The sequence below is a fragment of the Toxotes jaculatrix genome, chromosome 4 (genome assembly GCF_017976425.1).
Source record: "Toxotes jaculatrix isolate fToxJac2 chromosome 4, fToxJac2.pri, whole genome shotgun sequence".
In the NCBI taxonomy this organism is placed as follows: Eukaryota; Metazoa; Chordata; class Actinopteri; family Toxotidae; genus Toxotes; species Toxotes jaculatrix.
The window spans coordinates 24,011,199-24,028,812 of NC_054397.1; the positions used below are offsets into that span (position 1 = coordinate 24,011,199).

Sequence of the window (17,614 nt, forward strand, 5' to 3'; positions counted from 1 at the left end):
TGACCCAGAATCGGAGAGTGAAGTGATTCAGAAGCCAAAACTTATTAATTATTAACAGAAGTCTTCAAACTTCAGCCTGCCGTCAAAGGCTCAGCCTTCAGAATTTTAAGCTCAGTTTTTCTATGTCTTTTCCTGCAATAGAGAAGTCGCAGAGACCTTAACCCTCGTCTCTTGCATCTTTGATCTTTTATTAAATCACCAGATTTTTTCAACACTCATCTTTTACTATGATGATTCAGCCTGGACAGCTTTATGCTCAAAACTTAGAAGGGTTGCAAATACTCCAGCTCAAACACCATCTGTGAAGACAATCAACAGAGGTTTTACATCCAGAACCATGGACGCCTGAAATGTCTACTCAGCCATCAAGATGTTATGGAGTTCAGTGAAAAGATGAGATGGTGTTCCCAGTAATTAATCTTATGTAATCAGGAGTTTAGTGAGATAATACAAAGTAGTTGTACAAGAATATAGATCTGGTCCACAATTCTGCTACAGGATCAAAGACGACTGACTTGATCCAAACATGCATTAGTTTGTCATTTGCGCGACACACAGCACGAAATCCCACAAACCCCTGTAGAATGCTACAGTGTGAGCCCTCAGAGACATTCGTGACAATATCTGCCTCCCATCAATGTCAAAATCCTACTGGAAGCGTGCTACTGAGGTCAGTGTATTTGGGGTCAATATTAAACTTAGTTCAAAATCAACTTAGTGCTCATGACTATAGCTCACACAGCTGTTCTCTTATAGCCATGCAGCGTCAGCATGCAGTGTCAAACTTGTACTTTTAGGTGTGAAAGCTCATAGATACAAGTAAACCTTCTTTCACATCTGTGCAGTCTTATGTGTAACCCAGGCAACATCCACATTTCCCAAATCTCAGCACTGTAATAAACAATCAGAGAAATTGATCCAACTTCCTGTTAGAGGGAGACTGGAAACAGAAGACTTGAACGGACTTGGACACATGAAAGTTGTACCCAAAATTATTAAAGAAAACAGCAACCTGAAGGTCTATGATCAGCACCTGTGCACATTTACTTACATGCAGACTTAACCAGATGTACCAGTCATCGTATAAACCAGACTTACTACTTTAAAACAGCTGAAATTCACCAATGTGAGTCTGAATGCTTGCAAGACGTTCATACTAATTTGCCCCCCCCCCATGCCCCTCCCTATTTATCAAAGTCAGTGACTCCAAATCAACTGTAAATGAACAGTGAAGGCTTCAAAAGGTGAAATTTTGCAGGGGCTTTGGTTGCTGTATTGCATCAGATTGTGCAGGTGTTTGTGTTGCGAGAACTCTCTGTATTATGCATCATCATTGGACTAGACACTACGTTTTTTCCACACTGTCAAACGTGTCAAACTTTGATGAGACAGAGGAACAGAAGTCATTTCTCTTTTCTGTATCTTTTCCACAAGACAAAGAACACACTTAAAAACCCATGGTTATTATAAAACTACTGCGATAATCACATTCATATCACACTGCTTCCTGCATTAGCACTGGATATTGGGATGCTGTGCACTAAAAATAAATCATTCTGTGCAAACTTTAACCCCCTTTGCAGACCTGAAACACATTTGAAACAGTGGGAATAAACATGACATGTTAGACATTTTCTTAATGGAACGTGTCCTCTTGTCAGCAATGACAATAATAATCTTTTGTTGAAAGATTTAAAATTAAAGTATGGATTAGTCAGGAGGCTGGAGAGAGAACAGTGAGTGAATCATATTTATGTACTGTATCCATCATTTCTGAGCTAACAATGACTGAATAATATTCTAATGCAGTTTACTGAAACTTGCCTCATTATATTAGTATGATTTGAAGCACTCTCAGCAGTTTAAAAGCAGCGTGCTATAAAAGTCTAACCCTCACTGACGTCACGCTGTGTATAAGCCACACGGCACAAAGAGAACGTGCAGATTACATTATGAAGGATGTAGTTTGGTATTTCTGAATATCTAACGAGCCTTTGTGGAAGAAGTAAGCCTTGTATAAATTATCACATGTTATAAAAAGATAGTGTGAATGCAAAAATGTGGTCAAATCCATTTTGGTGCTGACGTTTGCAGGCCAGGCATCAATATTCTCTTTGGTGAAGAAGATAAATAATAAATGAAATCATTCATTACCAAAAGCTTCAATACATAATGTTCTGTTTCAGACAGAGTGCTGTGGCAGAGGAGGTGGAGTGCTTTCTTCTTCCACTGATGAACAACGTCAGTCCAAATTGTTTTCTCTCAGTACAAATCCGTGTCTCTGCAGCACACATTATCTTGAGTGAATACACTGTGTGTGAACTGAGGGTAGAATTCACGATGTGCTCAAGATGTGCTCTAACAATAACAACAGTTCAGTGAGAGGTGTGTGAAGAAAAGCAAGTAACAATGCATTTTGAGTGTCAGAGAGGAAAATAACAGAAGTCCAGTCAAACATTTTACCATGTTTGTAGCACTGCCCAGACAGGAAGTCTCACTACTATACATTTCCCAGTTGATGTAACATGAATCTTCTAATGTCCAATTCCAGTTGATCAGAGTTACAGTGAATAACACAGTGAAACCCAAACTGCCCATTTGGACATGGATGGATCACCCAACCCGAAGGACACAGGAGACCTTAAACCTAGAAACTCTGTCTCTAGTAGATATTAATTTGTGACATTTAAGTGACTTTTTTTGTTGTTGTTGGAAAGTACAAAGGCACAGTCAAAAACAGGGACATGCTGAGTTTTAATTTGCTGATCCTTTTAACTCCCCTCCACTTAGAGATGTGTTTTGCTTATTGTCACTTGGATGTCTGAGCTTCACTGTGTTGAATGATCTAGCTTCTCTTTGCTTACCTTGAAAGCCCTGTTTAACAGCACAAGTGGGATTTTCTGACATCACAACCAGTTTGAAACTCAATCAGGGCCCAATATGCAACTTCACAAACCTCTGGTGCACGTTAGAGTTGTCAGAGTTTCACAAAGCCAAGTTCTAATGATCCATTTGAGTTCATTCAAATGCAGATAAAGTCACTACAAGTAAATATTGTACTGCAAGATGTGATATTTTGGCACACAACAAGTACACTGTCTGTGAACATTTTACTGATATGTTTCATATTTGCAAATTTACTAGAAAACAATCTGGTCGCAATTACATTTCCTACAAAACAGATTTACTGAATGAACATCATTTCTAGGAGGCAGAATTGTCTGATCTAATGTTTATTCTCAGTACTATAATGTTAATTTTCACCTACATATTCAGCTACATAATGCTTAAGCGTAATAGCTCTGCTTTTAAGCCACCAAGAAGGCCAGCAGAAACAAGTTGTGAACATATCATCAACTTTTAAAGTTGATGTTGAACTCATTGGCAAACAGTTGCTTGATCACACATCTAGATGAGCAATGTTATCACTCATTTGGGGTCGTGTTTGTGTTTACCTAATTAAAGTCCAGCTTTCACTGTCCTTGTAGCTCTCTTTTGGTCTCCACCAGTGCTCCACTATGTTCAGCAGCCAGTAGCCAGTAACTGTCTGTCCACCGTTTAGTGCCGAGCTGGTAGTGTACAGTGGGTTACTCTGAGCTTTTTTGCCTACAACAGTTGCCTGCTGTTGCCTCAAAGAAAGGTTGATGAGATCTGTGAGAGTGAACCAGCACACCTGTAAAACCAAAACAATGAGCTGAAAAACACTAAAAGGTTCTGTGGAACTGAGGGGAACCGGGCTGACAAAACATTGGACTTTAACACTGGATACTGCTGTTTGTTTTTTCCTTTCAAACTGCAGTCAGTGATATTTCTTTTAACCATGTAAACTTAACCACATGTGTACCAATGTAACCATGACGATGAAGTTCCTCTAACCTTAGCACATTTAGAGAAACCACGATTTTTCCCTAAACCCAACCAAGCTGTTTTTGTGCCTTAACAGAACAGATATATGGAGTATGTTTCTTGCTGCCATGGGGACACTAATTCACAAAATGCTCCTATGGGTGGGATCAAAAGGTAGGGACAAATGACCTTTTGGTGAAATGACCACTTGTGATCCAGGGGGTTTTGAAGGACAGGGGGGGTCTTTATGTGTCTGTGCCCAGTCTCATAATGCATCCAGGCATTTGGGACATTTTTATCATAACTGTAAAAGTTAAATAAGACGTCATTTCACGTGGAGCAGGATGTGAGATGCTTTATTGGGGTTGAGGGTTGATGTGGCTTCAGGATCTGAGCACAGAGAATTTGCCTCCACTCTCCTGTTGTGGCTTTCTTCTGTCTCTCAGATCCCCCCCACACAAACACACACACACACACACACACACACACACACTGGTACCCCCCCCCCCCCCACCCCACAGTCGTGCTCTAATGGGCTGAGTGAGGGCTGACGTTGGTGGGATGTGGGAGAGAAGTGTGTGAGGGGCAGAGAGTGAGGGAGGGGGGAGAGAGAGGGGAAAGTGGAGCTGAAAAACAGAGACGGTGAGAGGGAGAACAAAAATGGAGAGAGCATTTATTATCAGATACAGTCTCAGCGGTCCGTATACTTATCTCCTCTTTCTCTACTTCATTCTGAATAACTTTTCATTAGTCACTGGATTTCAAAGTCCCAACAACTAAAAATAACAACCTACTCTTTTCCCTCCATCCTGCACTCAAACCATCAAGAGATTTTGGGACAGAGGAGAAAATATTACACCCTCTCCCTCCTCTCTTTCTTCGCCTTCCCTCCTCCATCCCCTCCATCTCTTTGCCCACCCTCGGCCTCCGTCTCCCCTCCGATCCCTCTCTTCCTCGCCCTCGCTGGGTTTCACTTGGAGGACATGGTGTAGCATCCGTGTGGGTGCCACTGCATGTCACGGATGCGCCTAATGGACTGCATCTGGGGGCAGCGGGCACCAAACTCGTTGAAATGCCTGTAATCACCCTTCTCCAGCAGGTACTGGCTGCCACGGTAGCCAGGGAACTGATAACCCACCCAACTGGGGAGAGAAAGAGGAAGGGCAGAGAGGAAGGACAGGGGATTTACATTTTTCAGAATCAGGGTGGACAGCAAGGTTGCAGAAATCACAATAGAGACAGGGACTGTGAGGAAAACGATGCCTGATTGAACAGATATAATTGATTGTAGGAAAAGAAAACACAAGGTTGAAAGATGAGTAACAGACAAGTCAATTGTGAGAAAGACGCTAGAAAGCTAGATGCAGAGAAATCAGGCAGGATAAACACGTAACATATAAAGACATCGATCTGTTTGTCAGCATCAAACCATAGGTCCACCTAACTCCCAGCTGTTTGTTTCAGGCACGGGGAGTGCTACAAATGAAGTAATCACAGCAGCTAAGAAACAGTATCTGCTGCCTGCCACACCTCTGAGAGCACACAGACTCTGAGCTGCTGACGTTCATGACACCCTTGGTTAGGTGCTGATGAAAGCCTCTATTCCTGAACTTGCTTCCAGAAAAACACTTTGGAGCACTCAGATAGTTGGTGATTCTGCTGCTGTTTCTGCCAGTTTGAGAATGACGTCCCGGATGTGGAAACTGTCGGACACACGCAAGAAAACGTGAAGCTGGACTTTTTGGGGTTTTTTTTGACGCAGCTGTTGCAAAAGCAGGGTGTGATGTTTGCAGTCAGCACTGTTGAAAAATGGATGATTTCACAATCGAGACCAGCAAATAGAGAAAGGATTTGAGACAGCTTTCTGCTCTGTAGGCAGGCATAAAAAAAAAAACCAGAGGCTTCTTAATGTTTAAAGGAACAGTATTGGGAAACAGTAGTGGTGTCAGCTTCCTCAACTAACTGTGAACACGAAAGCAAATAAGTGTATTTACCAAAATGTTGAACAATTCTTTAAAAAAAATAAGAAAAAACAAGAAAATTCTTGAAACATGTCGCCACCATACTCACGTTCCACAGCTGACCATGATGCTGCCCACTCTGTCAGTGAAACCATAGGAAAACAGGCTGGGGACATCGTCGTCCATGATCTCCATCTTACGACCCTTGAACTCTCCGACTTCATACAGGCAGATCTTATGCTTCTCAGGATCCTGCAAGGTGGTGGAAAAAGAAAATGTGGGGGGGGGGGGTAAGCATTTTGAAATGAAGGGATGAGATGAAAAAAGACAAGCAAACTACCATCAGGAGTGTGGGAAACATAGACGAGTCTTCAGCTGAGTGGACAGGTGGAGGGGTTTACCATGCGCACGGGTCTGAAGGACAGCAGGTAGTCGTTCTTCTGGCAGTTGCTCCAGGAGTCCCAGCGGGGGTACTCGCCCTTCTCCAGGATGAACATCTCACCGCAGAAGTTCATCTGCTCAAAGCCCACGAATCTGAGGAGGGGAAGAAAAGAACAGAAGGAGAAGAGGGGAGGACGGTGATCACTGTAAAAATAACTCCAGTAACCCCGGTAACTCCAGTACAGATTCAGGGTTTTTGGAGCTTCACCCTTGCTAGACACTAAAAGTCAGAATATCTCTCTGCTGCTTTAATTTTGACCTTTTTTTTTTAATGCACCTCTCATGTGCGTCCCAATTTAATGGAAGTTCAGTACAAATAAGAATAAATCACTGGATGTCTGCTTTAATTCACTTTAAGTGCAGTATAAGAGACTCATAGTAACTTTTCTCCTGTCGTCTTTCTGTTTGTAATTATTTGCTCTTACCTTGAAAAAAAGAACCTTCTTCTCATCTACTTGTTCTGTATCTTTTATTTCTCATTGCAGTCACTGCTGTTTGTCGCTTTGTTACGTCAGTTAGTTTAGGTATTGGAGTTCATTCTGCTGCTGCGCTCTCAGCAAATCACTCAGGATAAAAGCATCAGGGGGAAAAAAATGCCTAAAATGCAAAGTGTGAAATGTCCCATAATGGTGAGGTACAACAGTGAAATTACCTGCTCTTTGCTCAGATGAGTGTGGGTGCCGGGTACATTTTACTTGCATGTGTGGGAGGGTGTGTACGTGTGGTTGTACGTGCACGGGCTACTTACGGTCCACAGTCGACACGCAGGGAGCGCACCCTATCCATTCCCATGTCACACACGTTCATGCACTCGGCATTGATCTCAATGCAGCGGCCCTGGAAGTTCTCCTGGTCATACACACACATCTGGATAGTTGGGGTGAAGAGAATTCGAGTGGGAGTGAGAAAGGAGGTCACAGAGGCAGTTTCAAAGACAAGGGCAACGCTTGAGCAATAAATAGGATGGAAAGAGTGTGGCAAGAAAGAGGGAGAGTAAAATGAAGTGAGTGTGTTGTTATCACTGTCAGTTTTAGTTGCCGTCCGCCCCCTCACAGAGCTACAAGAACCAGCAGGTCATGATAATAGGCATCAGCCCAGGAGGCACACTGTGAGTGTGAGGCCAGCTGCTTCACGCTGTGTGAAAAAGACTGTATGGTACATTGGTAGATGTTTGATCATCTGCTGTACTATGTGTGTGTTTTTTGTGTGAACTGTACCTTGTAGGACATCATGCCCATCTCAGACATCTTGTTCTGAGCTGCCTTCCCATCAGGCTGGGAAGCAGACTTGGATTTCTCTCCTCCAGCAGACATGATGACTGAGAAGAAGAGAAGATGCTTTGAATCAGTTTTTGGTTGTCTTTCATTGTCAAGACTGTATAATCAGAATCAGAATAATAACTATATAAACTATGTATAAAGGGACTGTACAAACATAAACATTTTGGGGGGTGGGGCTTTAAGAGTTTGGTTTTACTTATTTAAAAATTGAAACCCTCCCCAATATTTTCTTTAGGTCCTCCCATTGACTAAGGGGAAATTGCACCGTCCTCCCACAGTATCTCAGAGTAACACAATACAATATCTGAACATACATTAACAATTCAGCTTTACAATTTGCCACTAATAACTTAATGTGAACATTACTCCAATTTATGAGCCATAAAATCACACAATAGAAGTGGAATCCGCAGGGGCAACCATAACAATGTCATGCATCCTGTTCATCAAATATTCCAGCATTTCTTTATTTTTTGAACCGAGCCTTTCTGGTTTTATCAGTTCAAACACGTTTTTACAGGCATGAATCTTTGAGTTACGTGATAGTCAAAGCTAAATGACATATTACCGAATACTTACTGTTTAAAATCACTTCTTCCATTAAAGACCCTCCCCCAAATGAATTTAGAAAACAGACATAAACCTCCCACTTTTCAGATCCCCTCTCCGAGTCCTAATCATTTCCATACATTCCACAACAAAGCTGAGTTCAGTTCAAACATAACCACACAAATAATCACCTTGTCTCTTGCTTTACACTCATTTTTATAAAATTCCATCAAAAAACAGAAATAAAATAAATTTTTTTCTAAATACTTTTTTCAAATCACCAAAAGCAACAGCAGCTTTTTAAATATAAATCTTAGATATAAACAGACGTCTTTGCTCAGTTTTGAACCTAACATTTAAAAAGAAGCATTCACATAAATTCTCTGCTGCAATAGTGGAACCAACTTAAAATCATTTTTCAGATTCCACTGGTCAAGATTTAAATACTGGTTTTAGCATAATTTATACTCAGAATAGACTCTAATGTTCAGTCTGAACAGGCCACAGTGCATTTATTGACAACTACAGGATTTGCACAAGAGAAATCCACATTTTACCAACACTGTTTGACTTTCATAGCTTCAGATTGAACTATAATCGACTGCCTTGGTTGTAAGGTATTACATCAGGTTACTCTTGCTCTCTGTCTCCCTCCCTTTCTGTCTTTTCTTTTCTGTATGATGTTTGTCCACTGTCTTACCTGTGGCAGTGTGTGCGTAAAGGAGTAGACTCAGGGCTGAGACTGGTGGTCTGTGTGAGAGTGCGCCGGGCCCCTCGCCGCTTTTATATGCTGGCGCCCAGAGAGAGGGGATTATAGACACAGAAACAAACTCGCTGAGCTCACAGCCCCCACAGAATAGAAATACCCCCATCATCAAAGAGAGAGAGGGAGGCAGAGAGAGAGAGAGAGAGAGACGGTGGGGCAGAAAGAGAGACAAGATGCCGGGATATATGTTGAAAGAAGAATATGAGGAAGAAAATGTGTCAAAGCTGAAAATCTGTGTATGTCTCACCCTAGAGGACTGGATGAAAGACAAAATGACTTTCATGATGACTTAAGCATAATATGAATCCATTAACTAAAAAAAGATCTACCGGAACTAAGTAAAATGAGAGGAAGTAAAGTGAAGTAAAAGTGAGACTTTTACTGTGTCTACAGAGGGCTGCTACTTACAAAGTACTTTCTAGGCCCTAACCCCTGTAGCAATTTCATAGTAATGATAGCCGGGCTGACCAGGTTCACATTTAAGAGCCTGTCACAAAATTATTCACTCCTATTCTCTTCAGTGCTGTAATCACGAGGTGCCGGGACAAACAATAACAGGAAAAGCAATAAGCTGTGAGAAGCAATAACCTCGCTCTTCCACCTCTGGGTGAGCAAAGAGGTTCAGAGTGTGCATGGACAATAATCTGAATCTCCCTCTTCATCACAGTGGGAGAAAGCTATTAAATTAAAACTCTGTGCTTTTCTTTTTTTTCTTGCGGGGGCTGGAGAAATATTGTGGTGGGTGTTAGCTATGAGAGGAAAGTCCATGAGATATTTATTCTAAAGTGCACATGAGGGAACAAGCAAAGAGGTCAGCTGCAGCTTCGAACGCTGCCGTACAGGTGAGGTCACATGTTGTCTGACGTCCAGGCGAGGAGAGGGGAACAGCTGTTCACCAGATGAGCTCCTGATGTTCTGAGGTAAAACTGTTCATCCTGTGGATTCAGTCACTGGGTTCATTAATCCTGCAGTTTGAATTTCTTCAAATCACAGAGCTCAAGAGAGCATCAGTGAGAGGGCAATGGAGGAAGGAGTGAAGGAGCGAATCACACAGTGGATGTTGGACGTCCTCAGTCACTGCTGAGAGTCACGTGACTGCACAAAAAGCAGGGAAGAGGACAACAGCAAGAGGAAATTAACTGAGAACCCTGGGACACAGCTTTTATTTATACATCTCAGGCTCCTCCATCGAGTTCCTCCAATCACAGCTGGGTTCAGTGACTGCATACAGTCGAGGTCCACCGTCCAAAAGGACATTCAAGATGGCAAAACACTCTGCGGACAAGACAAAAGACAAAAGTGAGGCTAAACAAGTGCATCCAGTGTGGAAATCCTTTGTTAGAATAGGTTTTCCTGATGAGGCAGAGGTAGCTCACCTGGTTAAATGTGTTTACTATGCTGAGCTGCAGCATCCCAGAGTGCAAATCCAGTCTGGGCTATTTGCTGCATTCACTGTAACACTGTGAATAAAGATAAAATGATAAAAATGAATAAATATATTATTTAAAATGTTTCCTTTTGTTCTATGATTATTTTATTGGCATTTTCCTTTAGCAAATAGTGACAGTGTCAGTGAACATGAAGGAGGAGAAGGATAGGGCAATGACATCCATGTGTGACACTACAGTAACACACATCACAACCAGCAGGTCACTGGAAAAAAAAAGTTTTTCCTTATGTGTGTGTTTCTAAAATCTTTCTCATTCCTCTCTGTAAAACCTGATCATACATGCTTAGCTGGAGTCATTAGCTACTGCAGCTAATCTGATGAGACATGATGATATTGAGCCAATGATGTTTTCAATGTGCTGTAACAACACGCGCTCTTCAAAAAGCCCATTGGCTGGGAGCACGGCTGCACCTGTGAAATACACCGTACAGATGAAAAATGGTTCGACTGATCTTTCATTTCATAGCAGAGAACAAATTACAGTTTGTTGTTAGTTCATGGATTTTTTTTTTTTTTTTCAGTTGAAGAAATGAACAGTGTAGAGATACTGGATAAGCTTCAAAACAATAGGACCCTGGACTATCTGAGTAAAACCAAGTTTAAAGGCTAAAACAACAAACAAATATGTTGCAGCAGATTCAAAGTAACACTTAACTTTAAAAAAAAAACTGTTTTGATAAATACATGTTATGACAGTTCCTGCATCTCAGCCTTTCACCTCTCCCGTGTTGCATCTCCATACACAGAAAGTTAAGCTGAACATTTTCAGAAAACCCCTCTTTTAGTAGGTTGCGTTTATCCTTCACATCGCATGTATGCAAGGATCCTGAGGGTCCCCCAGCATCGATGGCCCCTCTGTTTCACATATACACGAGAGTTATTAAGTAAAAGTCCTTCCTCTACTGGAGTGGTTACTGTGCTCTTTGTTACAGTGCTTAATCTAGTCAAGTCAGTTATATTTATATAGCTCTGAATCACATACCACACATATGCCTCAAAGGACTTTACAATCTGTACAGCTTCCAACACCCTCTTCCTTTAGACCAGGTAAGAATGTGAAGTAAAGGAAAGAGTGATAAGACATCTGCATGTACTACAAAAATTAAGATGTGATAGATCACAAGACAAATGTCACACCACCACATGCACCAGTGTACAGTTTATACAGTTACTGTAAAGTTAGAGTGGTTGTAGAGCAGTGACTGGAAATATAGTTGGGAAAATGATGGTGGTTGTGACTTTGTTGTCCTTTGACATGGCCATTACTTTTGTGTGTGTGTGTGAGTGTGTCTGCCCGTGTGAGGGTGAACATGATGAGCCTCCTCATAAACTCTCAAGATGAAATGTCAAGGATCATAGACCAGATGAGGCAAGGGGGGATGTTGCTGTGGTAACTGTGTCCCACGGTCTGCAGTGATGAACTGGAGATTTACTGATATGACACAGGGGACACAGTTCTTCTTTTCTTGTTTTCAGTGTGTCCATGTTTTTTCTTGTGTTTTTGCAAGAGGGAGATTCTCTTGAAACACTTTTCAACCTGTGTTTTCCATTTCAACATAACATTAATACCATAATGTTATTATTAATTTATAAGTGTCTTCATTCATTGAATTTCTCTGTTCCAATTTCCTCCACTTTTGGGATGCACCACGGAAACAGCCTCCCCGGATGGCTCTCCAAATCCTCCTCATTCTCTGCCTATAGCCCGGGCCATTGTTGCTCTATACGATGGCACTGCTGACCTATACGAATAGACCAACAACAGCCCCGCATTCACCACCCGCACCTCTGTGGCTGCGCTGTATATGATCTGCTGAGTCGACAGGCCGCATAGGGTTACAAAGAGAGAGAGAGTACCGAGCGGCAGGCTCACCGGCGCGCGCACAAAACCCGTTTTTTTTTTTTTTTTAATGCACACGCGTGAGCACGGAGGAGCGCACGGGCCGTTTAAGTTCTCACCTGCGTCAAGTTGGTCACAGTTAGATAGAGGAACACCGGAAATATCCTTCTCTCTGCCTTCAAACTTCGTTTGAAAATTATCTATATATTACTATTATTAATCAGTTACTCGTTTTGTCTCTGGAATTACTTAAAAGATATTATGATTAAACTGTAGAAATATCCTCCTATTTAGCTCACCTGGAACAAAACTGAAAAGGTTCAGAGTCACTGATGCAGTTTTTATGTCTCGTGGAGCTGTTAATCTGACGCCAAAATTAAATTGGATTACTTAAAAGCTCACACACAAGAAATAAAAAAACAAAGTTAGATAATCTGGATCCTTATATGTTCTATTCCCCAGTTAAGACTTTGTATTACTTCAAATACATATTGTAAAAGAACCACTGTAATACAGGGTACAGGGAAAAACAAACTTGTTTAATGGAGCTTAACTTTGAAGAAGCTTACCGGAAGTATCATCCCTAATTCACCTAAAGCTTTACTCTTGACAAACTCGCCCAGTTCAGAGTCATTAGCATGAAGTAGAATCACGCGCGCGCGTGAACGCGAGGGCCCCGCGTGGACGCCGGTATAAAACAGAAGCGCCAGGTCGAGACAAAAGTCTACGTCAAGAGGATTTGGTGAGTGAGGAGCGCGAGGACAGATCCAGGTAAGATGAGCAGAAACTGAACCTTCCCATGGGGTGAATTTAAAGGGATTAAATATTTGTTGTAGCTTCTCTCAGACCATAATTATTTATTATCGTTCTCCGAGCACACGTTGGCTGCATGAGAAGTTGAATGGGAAACGTTTCTTTACAGCAACAGGAAACTGTTAAGCATCACTTGAAGTTCATATCTAATGTTTGAAACAAGTTTGTTTATAGCATGCATTTTGAATTTGTCCTGTATCGGTTACATGTTAGTGTTTAAAGCCCTTTTCTGATCCATAGCTCTTGTTGTCCCTCTTTATCCTCTCTGCTCTAGACATGAATAGAGTCACTAAAACCCACATGACCTCAACCATGTACTTCCCCAGTATGGGTACAGCCCCTTTCTTTAAGGTGAATTCACACATACACACACACACACACACACACTGATAAACACAGACATACACACACATACAGAACACAGCCTGATGCCTCCCCCCTGTCCTCCCCTGTGTGCAGGTGACTGTGTTTGAGCAGGAGCATTTCCAGGGCAAGTGTTTGGAGTTCACCTCCGAGTGCTGCAACATCCACGACTGCGGCCTGGACAACATCCGCTCCATCCGAGTGGAGAGTGGAGCGTGAGTCACACAGCCTGTACGCCTGCAAGTCTCTGTGGCCAGCTGACTGACTCTGTGTGTGTGCGTGTATGTTTATGTAAGTGTGTGTCTGTGGGACAGAGGTAGAGAGATAATGAGATAGGAAATAGTGTCCAGGCTCCCACCATAAAGTGTGTCACCCCGGAGGTCACTCCATCCCACAGACAAGGTGCACCCAGCATAAGCAGCAGTAGAGGGGGGAGCGTTGGCTTTTTTTTTTTTTTTTTTTTTTTTACCACAGTTTCCTTTTTCAGAAGAAATGCCAAGACAGAGTTTATTCCATGATCACCTGAGGAGCTAAAAGGGTCTTTGAAAACCATTTAAACTGCAGGATCTTTTCTGTGTGGAGGTTACTCAAACCCAGCATACGAGCCTCACCTGTGGTCAGCAGTTATCACTGGTCAGCGCTGGATAATTTAAGGCCGCACAAATGTTTTTTACTGCTTTTATGAAATGGTGTGCCACTTTCTCACTCACACAGGAAAATGTCAGGATCCCTCTGCTGAAAAGCACATGCCATTTTTAGAAACTCTAAACTGCTCTGAGAACTAGCTGCTGGGACGAGCTTGTAACAAACCTGTACCTACTGTTAAACTATTAATACTATTACTGTGCATTTCAGTGGTCCAGATTTCACACTGGTAACTCTTTACTTTAAATATTCACGACTGACTGAATAAATATAACTTTGACATGAAATCAAAGTTATATATTTTTTAAAATATCCTGGCATATCATCAGTGGTTGGAAATTAACTAAATATATTTACTCAAGTGTAGTACTCAAGCACAATTCTGTGGTACTTGTACTACTACTACTTCTATTTGAGGGTATTTTATTCTCCACTACATTTCTGAGACAAGTAGTTACTTTTCAGATTAAGATTTTACTCACAAAACATATGGACTAGTTGAACCAGTTAATGAAATATGATGCATTATGATATTAACCCTCCTCAAGAAGCTACAAAATTGTAGTACCACTTAAATATTTGTACTTTATTAATAATGATCCAGTAACATAACACTGACACTGGCTACGCTACATAATGAGTACTTATGATACTTATGATTTTCTATCATTATATTTCTAATACTTTTATTAAACAGGAAAAACTCAAACAGGAATGGTCGTTCTTTTTTTTTTAAGAGAGGATAATGAACTGTTCCATTCTTTAATTTTTTTTTTTTTTTTCTAAAATTGCCTGATATTATTTAGTCATTTTTCTTATCCAAACAGAAATTAAACCTGCAGATTTGGGGGAATATAAAAGGTTTTTGTTTTTTCTTTTAAATGCCAGTGTTTTAATGGATTAATTTCCCAGCTGCACACTGCTCCCTCTCTTTTGTCTGATGTCTCCTGTCACCTGTCTGTTTCAAGTTCACACTGATTTCAGACAACACGGTAAAGCATTTTTTCCCCACCCATCTGACCATCTCACCTCTTCCCCTCCATGTGTCCAGCTGGGTGGGTTTCGAGCACCACGACTTCCAAGGCCAGCAGTTCATCCTGGAGAGAGGGGAGTACCCCAACTGGGACGCTTACAGCGGCTCCCTGTCCTACCACACAGAGCGCTTCATGTCCTTTCGCCCCATCTACTGCGCTGTGAGTACCTGCGGGGGGGGGGGCCTAAAATGAGACAGAGGAAGAGAGAAGTGGGAGAGGGTGAATGAAAGAGATAGTGTGTGACAGTGACAGAAGGAGGGAGTGATCAGAGGAGTGAGCCACACAGTGAGTGACTGAGGCGCCTCAAAAATAGAAATGACACAACTCAATGCCAAATGACTGCTCACTGTGTACGTCCGTCTGACAGGCCTAACTCCATCTCTCTGCTCCACCCCCTCCACAGTCTCACCACAGCAGCCGCATGATGATCTTTGAGAGGGAGAACTTCATGGGCCGCTGCACCGAGCTGTGCGACGACTACCCCTCCCTGCAGGCCATGGGCTGGTTCATGCCTGAGGTGGGCTCCATGCACGTGCAGTGTGGAGCGTAAGTCACTCATTCAAGTTGACTGATGGTGTTTTATCTTAAAAAAAAAAAAAAAAATCTTGCTAGATCTAAAGTTTGAAACACACATACCTCTCTGTTCTTAATGTAGCCATATCACCTGTAGCAGTTCAGGCATTCAGTCAGATGGCAGATCATTGCCTGAGGCATTTAGCTATTTAGCTCATTAAAAAAAAACTGGTTTGTAAACATACAGAGATAAACTTTTAAGGTACTGCCTCTCAGTATGTCTTCACTCTGATTCTCTTTTATACCTGCATCAGCTTAATTATCTCACTTAGTTTAATCTTTAATTCCTAGAGCAGCTTCAGTGTTAGAAATCAAATCTCAAATCTCCATTACAGGATCACACGTCTAACACTTTCTCACAGCCAGATTACACTTACACACAACACCATGGTGCCATTATTCGTAGCCACAGTAGTGGCAGGGCTGTCAGCTTGTTGACTTGTCGGTCTGCCACTTTGGTGAAATGTTGGCACTTTACCCAGTTCTCTGGTTTATTAGCCACATAGTGGCTGACAATTAACATGAAGGACACATTTGCAGTAATTTAGAAAGTGTGGCCATTACATAGTTTGTTCACAAGAAAACACGGATACATTTTTAACTGTAAAATGTCCCACTAACACTACATATATCACTTCTTTTATATGAAAGCTTAAGGAATTATACCACAGAGAGAATGTCTTTATGTAAAGCAACTCATGAAAATTAATTACTTACTAAATCCTAGGCACTGGTCCTTTAATCTTCTCCTCCTCCTCCTGCCTCTGTCTTTGTGCAGCTTCGTGTGTTATGAGTACCCAGGTTACAGAGGCCAGCAGTACATCATGGAGTGTGAGAGACACAGCGGAGACTACCAGCACTGGAGGAACTGGGGCTCCCACTGCCAGACTCCCAAGATCCAGTCCATCAGACGCATCAGGCACTGAGAGGGAACAGATCAGTAAAAGGCAACAACAGCAGCAGAGCCTGGGCTCAGGCTAACACCTGGGCACTGTGTTGTGAGGGCCTGGATATAAGTCCCAAGCCAACTTTAGGTTTGGTTCTGAGCTTAGGGCTTCAATAACTCAGCACTGTGATTACAACACAAACCATCAGTGACGTAGCAGCTACCTCTTTATCTCAGCTCATATTCATATTTCTGTTATTACTCATTTTGTTTTAGTACAAATGAAATAAAGGTCAGATTCAGAGCATGAGAAGTCCTTTCTGTAATTCCTGTGTGAGCGCACATATTCAGAGACAGTGACCGTGGCAGTTTACAGATCAGTTAAGGATCAATGACAGAGGAGAAACAAAGGTCACTGAGCAACAAATGCTGATGATCACACACCAGTCTGTGTGTGAAACTGACCTAAGTTTCAACAGGTTATATTTCTGCTGAATCAGGACACACTTCATGTGTATGCAGCGTATTATGTGCAAATTACATTCACTGTAGTACAGAGGAACAATTTTGAGGCACAGACACAATGTTTGAGTGTTTCTCTGGGGAAAACTCTTTCACTCACTCTTTCACTCCTTGGCCCATATTAATAAAGCATCTCAGTCCCTGCTGATAGTTACACCAGCACAATGATATAATGTTTTAAATGCAGTTTAATTATTCAATACCTAACCAGTAAGTTAATGCTTCAGTAATTTAAGATTAGAAAGTCAGTTTGTTCTGTAATTGTATCTCTCATGTTCTTTTACAGCTCAAACTTTTACTTTGAAATTTGTTTTTCAAGTTCACTATAGTATTTCTACTCTTACATAAGTAAATTTCATAAAACATTTTCAGTCATATAGTCTACATTTCTAAATGTGTGGGTATGTAATTGTACTGTGTCACAACAACTGTAATGAAACATTTAGCCTTACAATTCTTTGCACTGATCATGCTTTCAAGTTTCCATGGTGATAAGTGTTTGGCCGTCACCACTGGTTTAATATAAAGTTGATGACTTTGACAACTCACCACCCACATGTCATGAGACACACAATCACAGACAGCAGCAATTACCTTCAACAAAATCTTTAGTTAAATGTACAGGTGTATTGAAGAGAGAAGTAC

At 41.6% G+C, this 17,614-nt stretch overlaps 2 protein-coding genes across 2 annotated transcripts; one reads left to right on the top strand and one right to left on the bottom strand.

Moving 5' to 3' along the window:
• Positions 1-4,816: 4,816 nt before the first annotated feature.
• On the bottom strand, positions 4,817-7,561 carry crybb1l2 (crystallin, beta B1, like 2). The gene is made up of 5 exons (XM_041035352.1): positions 7,466-7,561; positions 6,997-7,115; positions 6,209-6,341; positions 5,917-6,059; positions 4,817-4,988 (listed from the first exon to the last, which is right to left on the bottom strand). The coding sequence occupies exons 1-5, from the start codon at positions 7,559-7,561 to the stop codon at positions 4,817-4,819; spliced, it is 663 nt and encodes a 220-aa protein (XP_040891286.1).
• Positions 7,562-12,831: 5,270 nt separating this feature from the next.
• Positions 12,832-16,807, top strand: LOC121180174 (beta-crystallin A1-like). The gene is made up of 6 exons (XM_041035351.1): positions 12,832-12,904; positions 13,221-13,297; positions 13,406-13,524; positions 15,006-15,147; positions 15,392-15,534; positions 16,340-16,807. The coding sequence occupies exons 2-6, from the start codon at positions 13,223-13,225 to the stop codon at positions 16,485-16,487; spliced, it is 627 nt and encodes a 208-aa protein (XP_040891285.1). The 5' UTR covers positions 12,832-12,904; positions 13,221-13,222; the 3' UTR covers positions 16,488-16,807.
• Positions 16,808-17,614: the final 807 nt, after the last annotated feature.